Source organism: Rhamphochromis sp. 'chilingali' (genome assembly GCF_963969265.1).
Source record: "Rhamphochromis sp. 'chilingali' genome assembly, chromosome: 6".
NCBI classification, from domain to species: Eukaryota; Metazoa; Chordata; class Actinopteri; order Cichliformes; family Cichlidae; genus Rhamphochromis; species Rhamphochromis sp. 'chilingali'.
In genome coordinates this window covers 6,638,964-6,654,917 of record NC_137933.1, presented here as the reverse complement: position 1 = coordinate 6,654,917, position 15,954 = coordinate 6,638,964, and the positions used below count along the sequence as shown (strand labels likewise).

Genomic DNA, 15,954 nt, shown 5'->3' with positions numbered 1-15,954 from the left:
CTCGGTCTCCGATACGAAGTAACCTGTCATTAGAATAACGGAGGGAAGTCGGTGCTATCGTCTGTGCAGCACACAGGCGTGCCAGTGGCCGCCGTCGGTAACCCGGCGTCCTTTTCGGAAAATTCCGGGATGTAGCGCCACTAGTACCGACAGCTGTATTTTTAAGGAATGGGTGGATACCAAAAAAAACGCAAATTATTTATTTTTGTCCCGGTGGTGAATGCCACAAGCCTGTTCGCATAGCGACGGCGAGGAGGAGACCTATAAAGTATGAGGGGTTTTTTTTCTCTTTTTTTCCTCCCTCTCTTTCAAACTACCCCACTGCAGCAGCAAGTCTGAAGCAACAGGGACACCGTCGCGTTTCTAACGATGCTCAGTGTTCTGTAAAAGTCACCGTAGAGGTCTGATAAGAAGGGAGAGACCTACTTAAGTAGAAGCTGAGAGCAGCGTGGGTTAAATGTTCCCTTTATTCCCCTCCCTCACTTAACATCTGACACCCTCTTGCAGGGCTGAGAGGGATTCCCTGAAGAAAAATGCCTGTGAGGCTGAAGCTGATGTGACACAGCCTGTGCTGGAAGAAAGCTGACTCATCAAATATCAATCGCTCTGAGAGTGACTAAGCAGCAGCAGGAGTTCGTTTCACCTAATGCCCAGCAAGAAGAGCAACTAACACCCCCCTCCCATCTTCTCTCACCCTTACAACCCAGAGATTATCATACAGGAGAAGGCTCCACCAGGAATACTGGCAGAGACTGCTGACCTGACTAATAATAATAATAATAAAAAAGCTTAGAATGGTAACACAGCGCCACAGCTGAACAGAGACGCCAATAACCGCTGTAAAGCTACCGTTCAGTCTTAAGAGCAGATACGCTTCAATCCGCCAGCCTTCAACCCCCCCCTCCCGTCTTGCAGACCATGATGTTTCGTGATCAAGTGGGTGTGTTGGCCAGCTGGTTCAAGGGGTGGAATGAGTGCGAGCAGACGGTGGCCCTGCTGTCCCTGCTGAAGAGGGTGAGCCCAACCCAGGCCCGCTTCTTGCAGCTCTGCCTGGAGCACTCGCTTGCCGAGTGCACCGAGCTGCAGGTCCTGGAGGGGGAGGCCAATAATCCAGGTAGGACTACCACATGCTTGGTTAGATGCATTTACAGGCACTCACAAACACTACGATTACTTTTTTGTTCTTCACACTGCACTCTTCTCCTTCAGCAACTTCACTCTTCTTATCATAAAGGAGTGAACTGCGAAATTGGAAAAAAAAAACCTAACCCAAAGTAGATTTTTGTGCTTTTCGATTTATTCAGGCATATTTCTGAAATCTGGGAGTTGCCAGCAGTTATTACAGAAGAGGAAAGAGTGATGCATCTTCTCCACTTACAGAGCTGGAATCCATTGATGCAGCAGTTATCACAGTCACTGTGACAGTTTAGCTGTTTCTGGTCAGGTTTTTCACTTATTTAAAACGAAATGTGTTTTTTCCATTGTTCCATTGTAGTTCTCAATCTTGTAACAGACACTAGACAATCATGGTGCAGGCATCCCAAGGGCATTAGAATAAACTTCCTGTGTGAGGTGTTCCTGTAGATACATCAGGAGTGGTAAATTGCTGAATCATTGATGGTGTTGTGCTGCACCCTGTGGCTGGTCAGTAGATGAGAGTGAGAGGAGGTTGAGAACTCGCACACGTTACCTCAGCTGGCACCACGGGTGGTTGGTGATGGCAGTCGGTTAGTGTGCCAGCCTTTATTGCCATGATGGTCCCTGGGCGGGTACTGGGCCAAGACAACTGAGGTGTTGGGGAGCGGGCGTGCATTCTGGTTTGGTTTTTGTTCCATCAGACTGCAGTGTGGCCATGGAAACTAAAACCCTGGCAACCGACTGAGCTCATGAAAAATAGAATGAAGCGGTGCTGCTGCTGCTGCAGCAGCAGAGTGAAAGCGTCTCCGTGCACCTATGGCAACAGCTGTATGCGGTAACACTGGGCCATCACAGCAAACCTGCCTGAAGTGATACTCACAGATATTACAGAGTTTCTATCAGGGTGTACCACAGTCAGGGGCTTCGGTTAATACAAGCTGGTCTTTGTTATTATTGAGTAAAACTGGAGACATCAAAGTGCAGTTTATGAAATTCTCTTGGTCGACCCCTCCCAAAGTCAGGCTTGTTTATAGTGTCAGAGATCAGAGCAAAATGAGGACAGAGGCGATGGAGGAGGGCTGATGTCTTCTAATTCATCAGCTGTTCCTCCTTTTATTTTTATTTTTTTACTTTTCAGAATGTGCTCCATCATGCGAGATAGACTTATGGTCTTTGTGGTGATATTTAAGTCAGTTATGTTCAGTGTGGCTCCTAATTTTACAGCTAGCAAGACGTTGATTTTATTTATTTATTCTCACAGGACAGTTGAATTCCTAACAAAGGAGGCTGGAGAATTTTTCATTTGATTAATTTTCTTAAAATTAGTCCAGTTTAGCATTATGATCTGTTATATTTACCAGCCAGTGTAGTTTTCAAGTAATCTTCATCCATGTCTGTGAGCGATGGACAGGAGACCCCTACAGGAGCTACCCCAAATACGGGTATTTGTTAGAGGTGTGACAAAAGTGCACAGCATTGTGTTGTGACTCTGTCTTTATGTATTGTGAGACTCTGACTTATCCTAGTTGGTCATGTGGAGCTGTTAATTCCTGGTTAAAACATCTAGATCTAATGGAAGCTGACCCAGCTAAGAACAAGTGATGATACTTATTTTATTTCTCATTTCTTTGTTTTTCTCAACAAAACAAAACATAAAAGCCATACAAAAACAGAGGTAAATGGATGTAGAAGTAAAAAACATTGATCTGGAGAATTGTCACATCCCAAATTTTTAATAAGTCTGTGTATAAACAGTTGCAGGTTCAAATCCCCGAACCGCTGATTGAAAAAACTAAAACGCATATTGGTGACAGAGTGTGGATCTATGAACCAGTCTTTTCAGATCAGTTTTTTCTTTACTTCAGCACTTGACAGTGATAGGAGCAGGTTGCAGGAGAACCAGTGTAACATTGAGGAAGCTAGCAGCAAAGTGTCATTAGTTAACAGCGTTAACATCTCCAATTTCTTCCTCACAGTATGCACTGATATCAGATTAGTGAACAGTATCGACAGATACTCGGTGTGAGAGAGGGAAACATGTTGTATAATAAATACTCACAAAGAAAATGGCGGCCGTTACAACCGATGTCTAAAAATGCAGTTTCATGCATCGGTCAAAACATTCTACTCCAGGTTCATGACGCCCAGCTCAAAACACTAAACCCAAGTCGAGTTGCCCAAGATTCACAGAATTTACAGAAAATGTAAAATTTTTGTGATATATGTCGTTGTCGGGATGATAAATTGTCTTATATCGGGATATGAGATTTTGGTCCTGTCGCACAGCCCTAATTTGTGTAACTAGGCAGGGCAGTAAGGATTCAAGGAGCTTTATTGTCATTCGCATCACATGTTAACATGAGGTGGAACAAAATTATGTACACGCGGTCCTGGAGCGAAAAGAAACAAAATAATGAAGAAACAGAGTTTTTTTTTTCTTAAAAAGTAATACATAAATATTTGGGGTTTTTTGGGTTGTTGTTTTTTTTCCTAACAAACAGAATAACAAGTAATAAAACAATATGATAAATAATATGATAACTAGAGTGCAACAACCTGAGTACCAGTATGGATATAGAGTGTAGGTATAAATAAATACTTTAGCAGCAAAGTGCATGATGACCAGCATTGATAAAGTGACAGTGTCAGTAGTGATTAAGGTGCTACAATAGCAGTTCTTGACCATTTATGCATTGAGAAGTCTCACAGCTTCTGGAATGAAGCTGTTTCTCAGTCTGGTGGTTTTGCATTTAATGCTCCTCAGCCTCCTGCCTGAGGGGATCGGGACAAAGAGTGTGTGTGCTGGGTGAGTGGGGTCCTTCATGATACAGGTTGCCCTCTTCCTGCATCTGGAGCTATATATGTCTGTGACAGTTGGGCGGCTTCACCACCCTCTGTAGAGCTTTCCTCTCTGCCACAGTGCAATTTCCGTGCCACACGTTGATGCCGGAGCACAGAACACCAGTTACAAAGAGAGGAGCTCAGTCCACAGTCAGTAATTTATCAACAAGTGTCTGTGGGATCATTGTGTTGAAAGCAGATGAGAAGTCCACGAAGAGCAAACGGACGTAGGAATTCTTCTGCTCCAGGTGGGTGAGGGTGGTGTGAACCACAGAAGAGATGGCATCTTCTGTGGAGTAATTGTCTACCAGTCGCACAAACCTCTCGCTCAGCTTCTGCCTAATTATAATCTATAGTAGTTCAAGAGAGTTGGTACCTGCCTCTGTACCCAAATATTTGTACTACTACTACTACTAATACTAATAATAATAATAATAATTTTTTAAAAGAAATGTTTAGAATACTCGTTTGATTGTTACCAAAGTCTCCTTTAGAGTGAGGCACACACCTGCTATAAATGTAAGAAGGATTTCCTCAATTTTACTGACATCTTAGACCAGGGGTGTCAAACTCAAATACACAGTGGGCCAAAATTCAAAACTGGAACAAAGTCGCGGGCTAACGTTAATATTTATTGAAATATATTTATTCCTCCAGATATAAGAATGAATCTTTTCTTATGGACTCAAACACGTTTTGCTGAAAAACTGAATATGGAACAAGCAAAGCTTAATACTAAACAATATATATATTAGCTGTATAATACCAGTAGGCCAGCTCTAATAGTAATTTGGTATGGCTTCACGGGCCAAATGTAATTAGGCTGCAGGCCAGAGTTTGACACCTATGTCTTAGACAGATCAGGGACAATTGCACTGTTCAGGTTTGGTGATTCAAAACTGAGTCTGTTTATCTCAGTGTCATCAGGTCAGGAATTTACAAAGTGAAGTAACTCTGTGGTTTTGCTACATTTACAGAAGCACACACATTTGAATAGTAACTCAAGTAAAGTCTCCTAGAATTTTCGTAATGCTTTTAAACTGATCAGTTGGAGTAAGTTTGTAGTTATTAGTATAGAACATGTCAGAACAGCTGCATTTTATTTAGATTTCTATCAAAACAGATCATTTTTCACCCCTTTTCCGGTCAACATTAAAGGTAATGATGTTTTTATTAAGAAAACATATCATACTATTGTGGAATGACTTGGGAAAATTGGATAATTTGGAGTTTCTTTCTTGACAAAGTCCTTGGTCTGAATCAGAGTATTCTGAATAGTTAGAAGTTATCAATTTGATATACGTCAGCTCTGCGTGTTCAGTTTGCACCTCTATTTAACTGGAATAATTTTAAAGTTATTAAATGAGTTTCTAACTTCTGTAAATCCTGGAATTTGACGTCGTGCCCCTCAGTTTTGTCACACCTCGATCATCTTGTGGCCATTTCTAATCTGCTGATTCAGCTTGGTAACATGAAATCCGTGGCCCATTTCAGCTCTGTGGACCTAGCGTCAGAGCACATGCAGCTGAAAAGAGGGAGACTGGGAAGATTGTCTGGTTACATGATCCCTCTGGTATGTTGTGGTAGCTTGTTTGAGTGCTTATGTACTAGGGTAAGGCTGATAGATCAGTTAGCTGTTTTCTTTTTGTTTGTTTGTTTTGTTTTTTTCTGAGTTTGTATGGGCAGTTTATTGGTTTTTGAGTTTCTCAGTTTTAAAGTTGTTTTCAGTGACTTAAAAGCTGCTTCCCCAAAAGAGTTTTAGCACATAGTTCTGTGAGATCTTTTTTTTTTCCCCCTTCATGGATTTGACTAAAACACAGAGTACACTTTTGAAATTAAAACAAGCTATTATATACATACAGTGTGGGCAGGATAAAAAGCAAATTCACTAATCCTAAACTGAGTCAAAACTTCTGAGTCAAAACACTAATTACCGACTGCTTGTGAATCAGGACAGTGGGATTTTATGCTGATACAGAAATGAGACCTGCAGGCACTTAAAGGGTTAACATTAGGGCTGCCACGATTAGTCGACTAGTCACGATTATGTCGACTATTAAAATCGTCGACGACTAATTTAATAGTCGACGCATCGTTTGAAGCTTTGTAAGATCACAAAGGACGCAGGAGTACCGGTAGTAGGATTTAAGAGTGTAATAACGGACTGAAACAGAAGATGGCAGCACTGCACGTACAAGGATGCCAGCTGCCGTTAAACCCCGAAGAAGAAGAAGCTGTGTCCCAGAATTCATAGCGCAGCCCAGCGCAGTTGTCAACAATGGCGGCAGCTAGTTAGTTTTAACTTTACTCTTATTATTCTTTCTGGGTCACAAAATAAACGTTTAACATATTTTCAGGCTTGAATGTAGCTGTGTAAACCTCAAATATCTGCTCAGTTTATCAAGACACCACATATTTTCAAAAGCGCTCCGACGTTTTCGGAGACGTCTGTTACCCACTAGCTCGTTAGCTAGGCGGGGGCAAGGCTAACTAGAGCCGTGAGAACACCGGACTCCCGGCAAATCGTTTTCAAACCCACCGCCGTCTTTCGCTAGTCAGGTTAAACATATATATGTCACTTAGATAACTTAAAAATGTTATTGTTTGGCTTTCTTTAGTATTTTATTTGTTCCTGAGTAAATCGGTTTGGCTGAGATTAAAGTTATAGTTTTTGCACAGCTAAAACTGTCAAGCAGACAGCTGATTATCAGAAGTGTGAGACGCTGGAGAATATACTCCGGTGTCCTGTTATATTTTAGAAAGCAAGGAGTTTATTAAACTTCACCGAAACAATCTGCAAATTTCATTAAAAATTAATAAACTACCATCTTGTCTTTATTTTCAGTTAGCACAAACACTTCAAGCTGTAAGCTAATGATAGTTATATAAGACCAGATGCTGCTGGTGCAATAAGCTGTACGCTGTACGTCCAATGGATGATGATCTGATTAGTCGACTAATCGCAAAAATAATCGGTGACTAGTCGACTATCAAAATAATCGTTTGTGGCAGCCCTAGTTAACATACAGCTGGAGGTCTTGGGCTGAGTGGAAAAGCGCAACTATTTGGAAAGCGCTGTACAACTGAATGGAATCCTCAGTGACCTACTTCTCCAAGCGGCTCAGAGGCAGGCTTTTTTCGGGACCCTGGAAGTGACTTGAGATGTGGCCCCAGTCAGTGGGATCGCTGAGACCTGCAGAATTGCATCACATGTGATTTATGATTTATTCCTCTTTGTTATTGGATTAACATGATTTTATCACGCTCTGGTTTTGGTTACTTTATAGGGTTTTTGTGTTTCTCAGCCTCTTTTTACTTTAACAGTCCAGCACAGATGTGTAAAAGGAGTCCTGCATCCACTGAGTTTTCAAGTCAAGCTTAAAGACAACAAGTGAAGTGCCAATTCAAATCATTCTTATCACTTCACCTTGCAACTTTGATGGCTTTTGGTGCAGAAATCATAGGGGAATTTGGAATACTGGTTTTACTGTTTTTATTAGCTGTCTGCTAATAAGCAGCCAGCTGCATTTTTGTTGTGATTAGGAAAGAATGTAACTTCCTGTTTTTCCTCCCCTCCTAAAGAGAACAAAACTTCTTTTGAGGCAACCTCAAGAGGGACAATATTGGATTAAGTTGAGAGGACTTGAATAGTGTGCAGAGCGCTATCTGAAGGATGACATATGCACACATGTGTAGGGGTCGTGTAAGAGGTGGGGTTAGGGCAGGACAGTGGGCCTGGTGTTCTGAATGACTAGCTTCATTTTTGTGTGGTGTGGTGTATTGCTGACCTGGCCTGCACGGCTGTTTGAGCTGGAAGGAGGCTGCCAGGGATTGAGAACATACAAGCAGCAGCTGTGTTGGAGAGGTGGACAGAAGTAGAACTCTGTACTTGAGATGAGTTGCAGCAGCCAGCACTTGGTGACACTGTATTTATATGCAGTTCCTTTGTTTTGGAGTCCGTCTTTGTTTTGGTTTTTTTTTTTTTTAATGCTTTTGCACTGGTTGTTTTCTTACTGCTCAAAATGAATGCGATTTGAAGGTTGAGCAGAACAGTACAGCACAGACTATAGTAACCACAGTGATGGCACATGTAAAGTAGCTGTTAAGTGTAATGGAAAGTTAACCACTTTATTTACAGTTTGCAAGATAAAATACCCTGTAGGGGTTTGTTTGTTTGTTTTTTAAAAACACCTGTGAGGTTCTCACTCTTTGTGATCTGTGATTATTAAGCTGAACTGTTTTTAAGGAACTGGAGAAAAACTGTTGCACATGTTAAAATTAATGTAAAGGGAGTTAGCAATGGACACCGTTTTTTTTTTTTTTTGTTTTTTTTTAAAACAGTTTTCATATGTTATCTTTGAAGGAGAGACGAAAATTCATTCATATGTGTGGAAGGCAATGTCAATCAAAAAATCTCAGCCAAACACAGTCAAGTCACAGTCAAGTCCTATCAAAATAAATGATTTCACCGTGAGCTTCTATGCTTCTATGGAGATCCAAATGTACAGTTTGTGCTGTTTTTGTAACCAGCTGCGAGAAGAATGAAAGGTGTTTAATAATTTCTGTGTTCTGTTATTTTCTGAATTTTAATGTAGCATTATCTAAGATGGGTATAGAGAGCTGATCAGTCCAGTCAAGCTTGAAATCAGGTATGTGAAAGCTCAGAGATTTTCAAACCTGTTCCTGCTACAGCCAACCAACCACAGCGGCATATACAGTACTCTAAGAAGTCACATGGGTGATCATGTCCCAGCCCTACTCTCTCTGACTGAGTAGAACATTGGTTAGATGGTCATGCCATTGTGTTTACCTGTGTTAGATTTGGAGGGATGTAAATGCTCAGAGTTGTAGTATGGATATGAATTTAAATTTCCATTAAAGAAAAGATGTAAAAGTATTACAGGAACCTTCCCAGCGAAATGGAAAAAATGCCTACATTTGATAGTTTTCAGTTGCTGTTTAGTTTGTGAATGGCAGAAGTGCAAAATGGAAAGAGACGTGAGTTTCTGGCGGCTTTTTGGTAATTTGAAACGATTAGGCGAAGCAAATGGAAAAGCACTTTTCTTAACACCTTTGAGCCTTAGATCAGCAGAATGTAAGAATTATACAATGGATGAGGGGATTTAACGTCAGTGAAGAATTTGAATTCAAAAAGCTGTTTGAATGTAGGTCAAAATATGGCTTCTGGCATTAGCCTTGTATCTGTTATTGTAGAGAGAGGGAAAGCAGAGTCGCTGTCAGTCTGTCTGGAAGGTGAGTGACGGGGGGGGTTTGCGTTTTTATTTCTTATTTTTTTTAATGGCTAGTATTACTCAGTGAATTCCTGTTGCACTCTCTGCCTAAACTAGGTCTGATGAAAACCTGTACTGGAAATCAGCATTCCTGACTGAGGCGGTAAACGGTTCTGGTGTTGGGGATACTGTCTAGGAATGTGGGCACGTAGGAGCACACTTGAGTCAGTAGCTCAGTGTGAGTTGAACATGGGCTTTCCGTGTGTGTGTGTGTGTGTGTGTGTGTGTGTGTGTGTGTGTGTGTGGCGGGTAGACAGTGGAAAGAGAAAAGTGATTCCACTCTCACTAGAGCTAAGGTCTCCTAAGTACACCATGGTGTGGAAGAAGAATAATAATAATGGATACTTTATTGATCCCCATGGGGAAATTACTTGTTTTTCTCTGCATTTGACCCATTCACTCAGTGAAGCAGTGGGCAGCCCACTAAGCAGGTGCCCGGGGAGCAGTGTGTAGGGACGGTACCTTGCTCAGGGGTACCTCAGGGTAGCCGTTAAGTGGATTCGAACCGCCGACCTTCCGATCATGGGGCGACCACTTTACCTACTGAGCTATCCCTGCCCCCAAGAGAGGAAGAGGATGGGATGGGTGGGGCAGAGAAGGGAGAAGATGAAGAATCAGGAATACTGCTGCCATTTACAGCTGCCATTCACTGCTTTCTGTCTGATATGGCTTTCCAAAGGCTTTTAAAGTTATGTTATTAACTTTGAATATTAACTTTATATTAACAGACCTTATGGCTTCCAGCCTCAGTTGAAATGAACAGATATGTTGATCAACACCGTTTAGCAGCCCAAGATGTTTTGGAGTTTTGTGGTTTTTTTGAAGAAGACTTTCAGGGTTTGTTGACGAGATCTAAAAAAACATGCCTGAGTAAGATGAAGATGATGAGTAATGTTTGTAAGAGCTATAGCATACATTTTAAAAACAAAAAAAACATGGATGTCAATCTAATTTGAGCCTAATGTAGCTGGCCTGTTCTGCCACATGAGTATCTATAAATACAGTCTCCCACAGAGATAAAACTTAAAAGTGGAATTTTCTTTTTTTAATACACACCCATAGAAGCTCTGTCATCAGCCTTTTGTGCCTTTTTGAACGTCTGTAGAGGGAGAGGGGAGAGAGAAAAATCTTGTCTCTGGTTTGAGAGCCAAACTATTTCATCGCACCCACGCATGAGCAAACAGTTTATTTCTGGAGGTTGACGGCGTGTTCTGTGAACTCGTACTGAAACTCAGGAATGGGGACAGACAACCTGCCAAATTGACCAGAGGGGGAAATAAAATTAGTCTTTTCCACCAGACCTCTACAGCAAATGCTTTTCCTTGTTGCTTGAGTACAGTTGGGTGTGTGTGCGCGTGTGTTTATTTGTATAATTAGTATTTTTATAGTTTACGTTTTACTGTATATATGTGTGTGAAAATAAGGGGATTTGCAACTGCCAAACAGACTCCAGTGGCTAGTTTGCTACTAGCAAACTAGCCACTGGGCAGACATGTCAGCCTGTTGATATTTTCTATGAGGGAGGCAGATGTAGTGTCAGTGATAGCAGGGATTATGCAATTAAGGGCTTCATAAAGGCTCAAGGTTTAGTTTCTCACTCACCCTTCTATGCTTGCTTCTAACTTTGATATCTTAGCTTCACCTTCTGTAACATGTTGGATTATTGTGCCATATGTGTATCTATGTTCATCTAGCCCAAACCTAAAGCACATGCTCTGATTGTGGTTGAATGTGATTGAATAGCCAGTCTGTTAGTGCTGAGTGTTTTGTGCTGAATTCATTTCTTAGATGATTAGAAAATAAATACTTTTACATATACTTTGGTCTAAAGACAGGTATTCAAACTTCTGTAAATGATAAAGTTTAAATAACCTGCAAGTTCTACTATATTTCCTAGTACAATTACACTATGAAATAAAGTTAACAACAACTGTTTGTGTTTTTGAATGCTTACTCACCAAACCTGTTGAAGATGTCTCACACTCCAAGCAGAGAATATGCTCTGAACCAAGGTCTCTGATCCTTTTTTGGATTGGAAAAAAAAATCTGCAACAAAGCAGCAGCGATACGATGTGGTGACCAGAGACCACAGAAAGTCAATAAAAGTCAGCAACTTCAAACAATGAAGGCGAAATAAACAGCGTTGACACAAAGTAGGAGGGATTCTCGGCTTCCAGTCAAGTTAAGGAAATGACTATCAATGAGGGTGATCGATATTTGACAGGATGGTAAACACGACAGGCAGCTAGAGCCAGGTATGTCCATGAGAGACCAGGCATCAGTAACAAAGTGATTGCAACAAGCAGATCGCTTCATAAAGGCTCTAAGTTGCAACAATGAGGTGGACTGAAACATAATTGGTGTGTGTGAGAGGGATGTCATGCAGTCATTTAAAAATATGAATAACCTGAAATGTTATGTAGCATAAAAGTACAAGTTATGCATTGTCAGCTGAACCTTTTGGAATGGTAGGTGGCCTGTGTGTGGTATATACAGTCTGAAGGTTTTATATATCAGGACAAATGTTATCCAGTTCTTGCCAGGTTTTAAATTGGGTCAGGAAAACCTGAGAATTACACCCCATGTAGACATGACATGTAGAGCCACCTTTTAATAGCAATAATTTCAAATAAACATTGTCTTAGTTCATTGAGGTTTGCAGGCATTCATTTATACACAGCTCTGTAAAGGACCCATCATAGCATTTCACTCAGATTGAGGTCTGGACTTTAATCAAGGTGTTGCCATGACCCAGTTTTGTTTTGTTTTTCAGAGAAAATGGGCTTTTGCCCGGCAACCTTTTCCAACACGCTGTACTTATTGAGTATGTTTCTAGTTGTTCTGGCGTGCTGCTTTTCCTCTTAGTTTGTATGGAATCATTAAGGGTGTACTCAGTTTTTCACAGGACTTCACAGAGTCTATGAAATCTTTCTTTTTCACATAACTGTATATACAGTGTAACTGTGGTGTAATTAAATCGTGATCCATTTAGCTTATTTAAAATGCCCTGCTGGGGATCACATGCAGATCTACCACAAACAGTCTGTCCTCCTAAATTCTAGATTTAAATTCAAACTGATCATGATATCAGTGCTTACATTTTCCCCTTTGCCTGCACATGTTCACATAAGAAATTAGAGCAGTTAACTTCCACCTTAGCTAAGAATGATGGTTAAATAAGAATAAGAATAACTTTATTTATCCCGAGGGAAATTCTTTAGTCATGTACATGCTCAAAGCAGCAGGAGAGACAGAGGAACAGATGAATAAGATATACAATAAGAATAGTAGTATACAGTAATATACAGTAGGATAGTGCAAGACATAGTATCAAATAACTAACAAAGTAATATATATAACTATATCCTGGAGAATAAATAACTTGATTATCAGTGCAGGCGATTCTAGAAAGTGACATAGTATTGTGCAATAGAATAAAGGGAGTAGCAGCATATGATGGGGAGATGAAACAAATATTCAATAAGGTACTGTTGGGTAATATTGCACGGTCTGAAAGGGAACAGAGTAACATTGGTAATAGTCTCAGGAAAATCACCTACAGAGTGAGGAAGAATTATACAGTCTTATAGCCACCGGCACAAAGGATTTATTGTGGCGGTCAGTTCTGCATTTCGGGGCAATGAGTCTTTTGCTGCGTTTGCTCCGATGGTCCACCATGGGGGCATGCATGGGGTGACAGGGGTTGTCCATGATAGAAAGAAGCTTTTTTAGCATTCTCCTTTCAGACACCTCTTCCAGGTTCTCATGTCCGAACTCGGACCGAACTTCAGTCAGAGCATGCTAGCGGGCCGTCGCTATTACAGTGTTGTTTGGAAAATACGGCACACTTAAAATCAATGCTTTGATTTTTCTGAAAATCGACAGTGCCCCTTATAATCCCGTGTGCCTTATGTATGAATTCTGGTTGTGTTTACTGACCTTGAAACGGTTTTATGTGGTACATGGCGCTTGAAAATCTTTCAAATGTTTTAGTACGACTTTGCTAAGCTACGAAGCCGCACCGCTTGATGGATTGTCGGAGCATTACGGCTATCGTAGGCAGGAGCCTCGCGGAGTGATACGTACTGTGGTTCAACATAATATTACCGTATTGTGTGTGTATAACCTCTTTTGAGTTTTGTGGATATTATACATGGTTATGCTGAGGATATGTCGGCCAATTTCCACTGGAAATGCCTTTTGGTTAAACTGTCAGCAAGGAATTTGCATTTGCACTGTTAAATTTTTATATAACTTTAATGCACATAAACAGCTGCTTGTTTAAGTGAAAATACATTGATGTTTTGGGGTTGTTTTTTTTTTTTTGTTTTTTTTTTTTTGCAGTAATAAAGTTATGGAGTTGTAAAGTATTTTGTCTAGTGTCAATTATATCGTCAGTTATATCGTTATCCCAAATTTTCAAATGTGAATATGAATGAATATTCTTTATTGTCATTGTCACAAGTACAATGAAATTGAAAGATGTCTCCGGTCAGTGCAACATCACGAAAGATAAATACTTAAAAACTATAATAGATAGGATAGAAATACATATAAAATACAGTATTCTCATACAGTAAATACGCCCAAGCAATCCAGGCCTAAGGCCCCATACAGACACTCAACATACGACCTAGTTGATATATCACTCAAACAATCAATCACTCAGTCAATTTGTTAGCGCATCCAACAAAACATGTCTGAAAGCATTCCAACATCAAGGGCACAAATGACAACAGGGGCAATGAAAGTCATCTACTTTTAGTAGCAAAATGTATATCGTGATAAATATTTTTGGTCATATCGCCCTGCTCTAATGGAGGCTGTTTAAGGTTGGGAGCCACCCAGTCTCAAGTGTACTGACTGGCTTTTAGACTGTACACTGTCCCACTGTATTAACTAGTTTATCTAATAATTACAAGGTGTTTGTATAAGGTATATGTGCAGTTAATTCACTCTACATTTTAACAGCAGTTGTAGCTCTAGTTGTTAAGTTTCTTACTCTCCTTAGAAACATCTGAACTTTCTTTCCTGTTAAAAACAAAAGGTATAGATTCAGATAAATTCATTCATGCCCTAAAATGTAGCAACTCTTGTTGATGCTTACAAAAACACCTAAAGAAAAATACTGCATCAGTACTTCTTTAGACATGTAATATTCTCTGAGATTAAAGGGTTATATTTCAGAGGAAAAAATATTCTTAGATTAGTCAAGGAATCATATCTCTTGACTTTGGAAGGTTTAATTAACCTTATCAAAGCAGTACATACTAGATAGAGAATATTTATTTATTTGAAATAAAGCAGGTGTTTCTTTTTCTAAATAAAAGAACAGCTCATCACCGCTCTACTCCAAAACTTAGATTTACCAGTTCTTGCACTAATAAATTGTGCGGAAATAATCATTGTATGCAGGTTTAAGTATACACATTTAGAATAGAATAGAATAGAATTCAACTTTATTGTCATTGCACATGCACAGGTACAGGGCAACGAAATGCAGTTTGCATCCATCCAGAAGTGCTTAGTGATACAGATATATTACAATATATATTAGCAATAATATAGATATGTAAGTATATTACAGAAATGGGTCTATTATGTTATAATGTACACGGTATGAAGTATGTTGTGAATATTCTATAACTATAAGTATGTACAGGCTGTAGTGAGTACAAGCTATGTACAGGATATGGACAGGATATAAATATGAAAAACTATACAGAATATGAAATAAATAACTTTACAGGAATCTGAGATATACAGCTATACAGAAATGGGAACTATGCAAGTTGTAAACAGTTGTAGGGTTAAAAATTATCGTATGTACAGAATGATTGTTTACACAGGGCTATACAGTAGTGCAGTTAAGGTAAGTGAGGGTGTGGATAATTTCTACAGAGGCTATATAAAGTGCTAGTGGTTGTGAGTGGTGGTTCACTCCATGTTATTATTGTGTGTTTGAGGGTACAGTTGTCCATTGTGTGTGTGTGTGTATGTTCAGTCCATGAGTTAACGTGGGTCAGATGTATAAGATAGTTTTACGTGTAGTTAGATTGCTTTGTACTTGTGTGTATATTGACTCACGTCCTTGTGACTCCTCAAACTGAATTCATTAAAGTACAATGGCAAAATTTGATTACTATGTCTGTTCATTGCAGACATAGTACTCAGCAAGCAGCAATCTCATGTATGGCAAAGGTAATCCAACCTTGCAAACTTAAGAGATGCACTACTATGAGGAAAAAGGTTATTGTTTAGAGTTCATCTGTTAGATTGGCAAACCTTAAGTGGTTTCAGTCTATTTACAGTTTGAACTTTTCGAATTTTCTATTTGTACCAGATAAGTAATTTAAACCTATACACAGTGTGTGAATCAATGTGGTGTCAAGTGGTGTTTGACAAATTATTACCACAGGGGAAAAAAAAAAAAGATGTGTGATGAGGCAATGTAAGCATTGTGATATAAGCATTAGATTGAGAGGTTTTTTTGGGGGGGGGGGTTTAACATAATAATTCCTCTTACTCATAAAACAGCATTAATGAAAGGCATAGACAACTTAATATGTGATTGCTGCCAGAGACATTTTTAGTTTTCTAGCCAGGGGCAGTTGAGTGTGTTACTCCACTCCGGTCTCAGCTGTGTCTCTGATTGTCCTTTCTGTCCTCACATGAATGGACGATG

At 39.9% G+C, this 15,954-nt stretch overlaps 2 protein-coding genes across 4 annotated transcripts in view; one reads left to right on the top strand and one right to left on the bottom strand.

Moving 5' to 3' along the window:
- The window catches only part of gch1 (GTP cyclohydrolase 1), a 145,306-nt gene that overhangs the window by 45,254 nt on the left and 84,098 nt on the right, over positions 1–15,954 (bottom strand). The gene's annotated exons all lie outside the window — the stretch shown is intronic.
- The window catches only part of samd4a (sterile alpha motif domain containing 4A), a 76,510-nt gene that overhangs the window by 676 nt on the left and 59,880 nt on the right, over positions 1–15,954 (top strand). For 2 of the 3 annotated variants that reach the window (XM_080884700.1, XM_080884698.1), the window contains exon 2: positions 508–1,114. In XM_080884700.1, the coding sequence (XP_080740826.1) occupies positions 919–1,114 (196 nt within the window). In that variant the 5' untranslated portion in view covers positions 508–918. The remainder of the gene's footprint in view (positions 1–507; positions 1,115–15,954) is intronic. The other variant, XM_080884699.1, reaches the window with a different exon arrangement.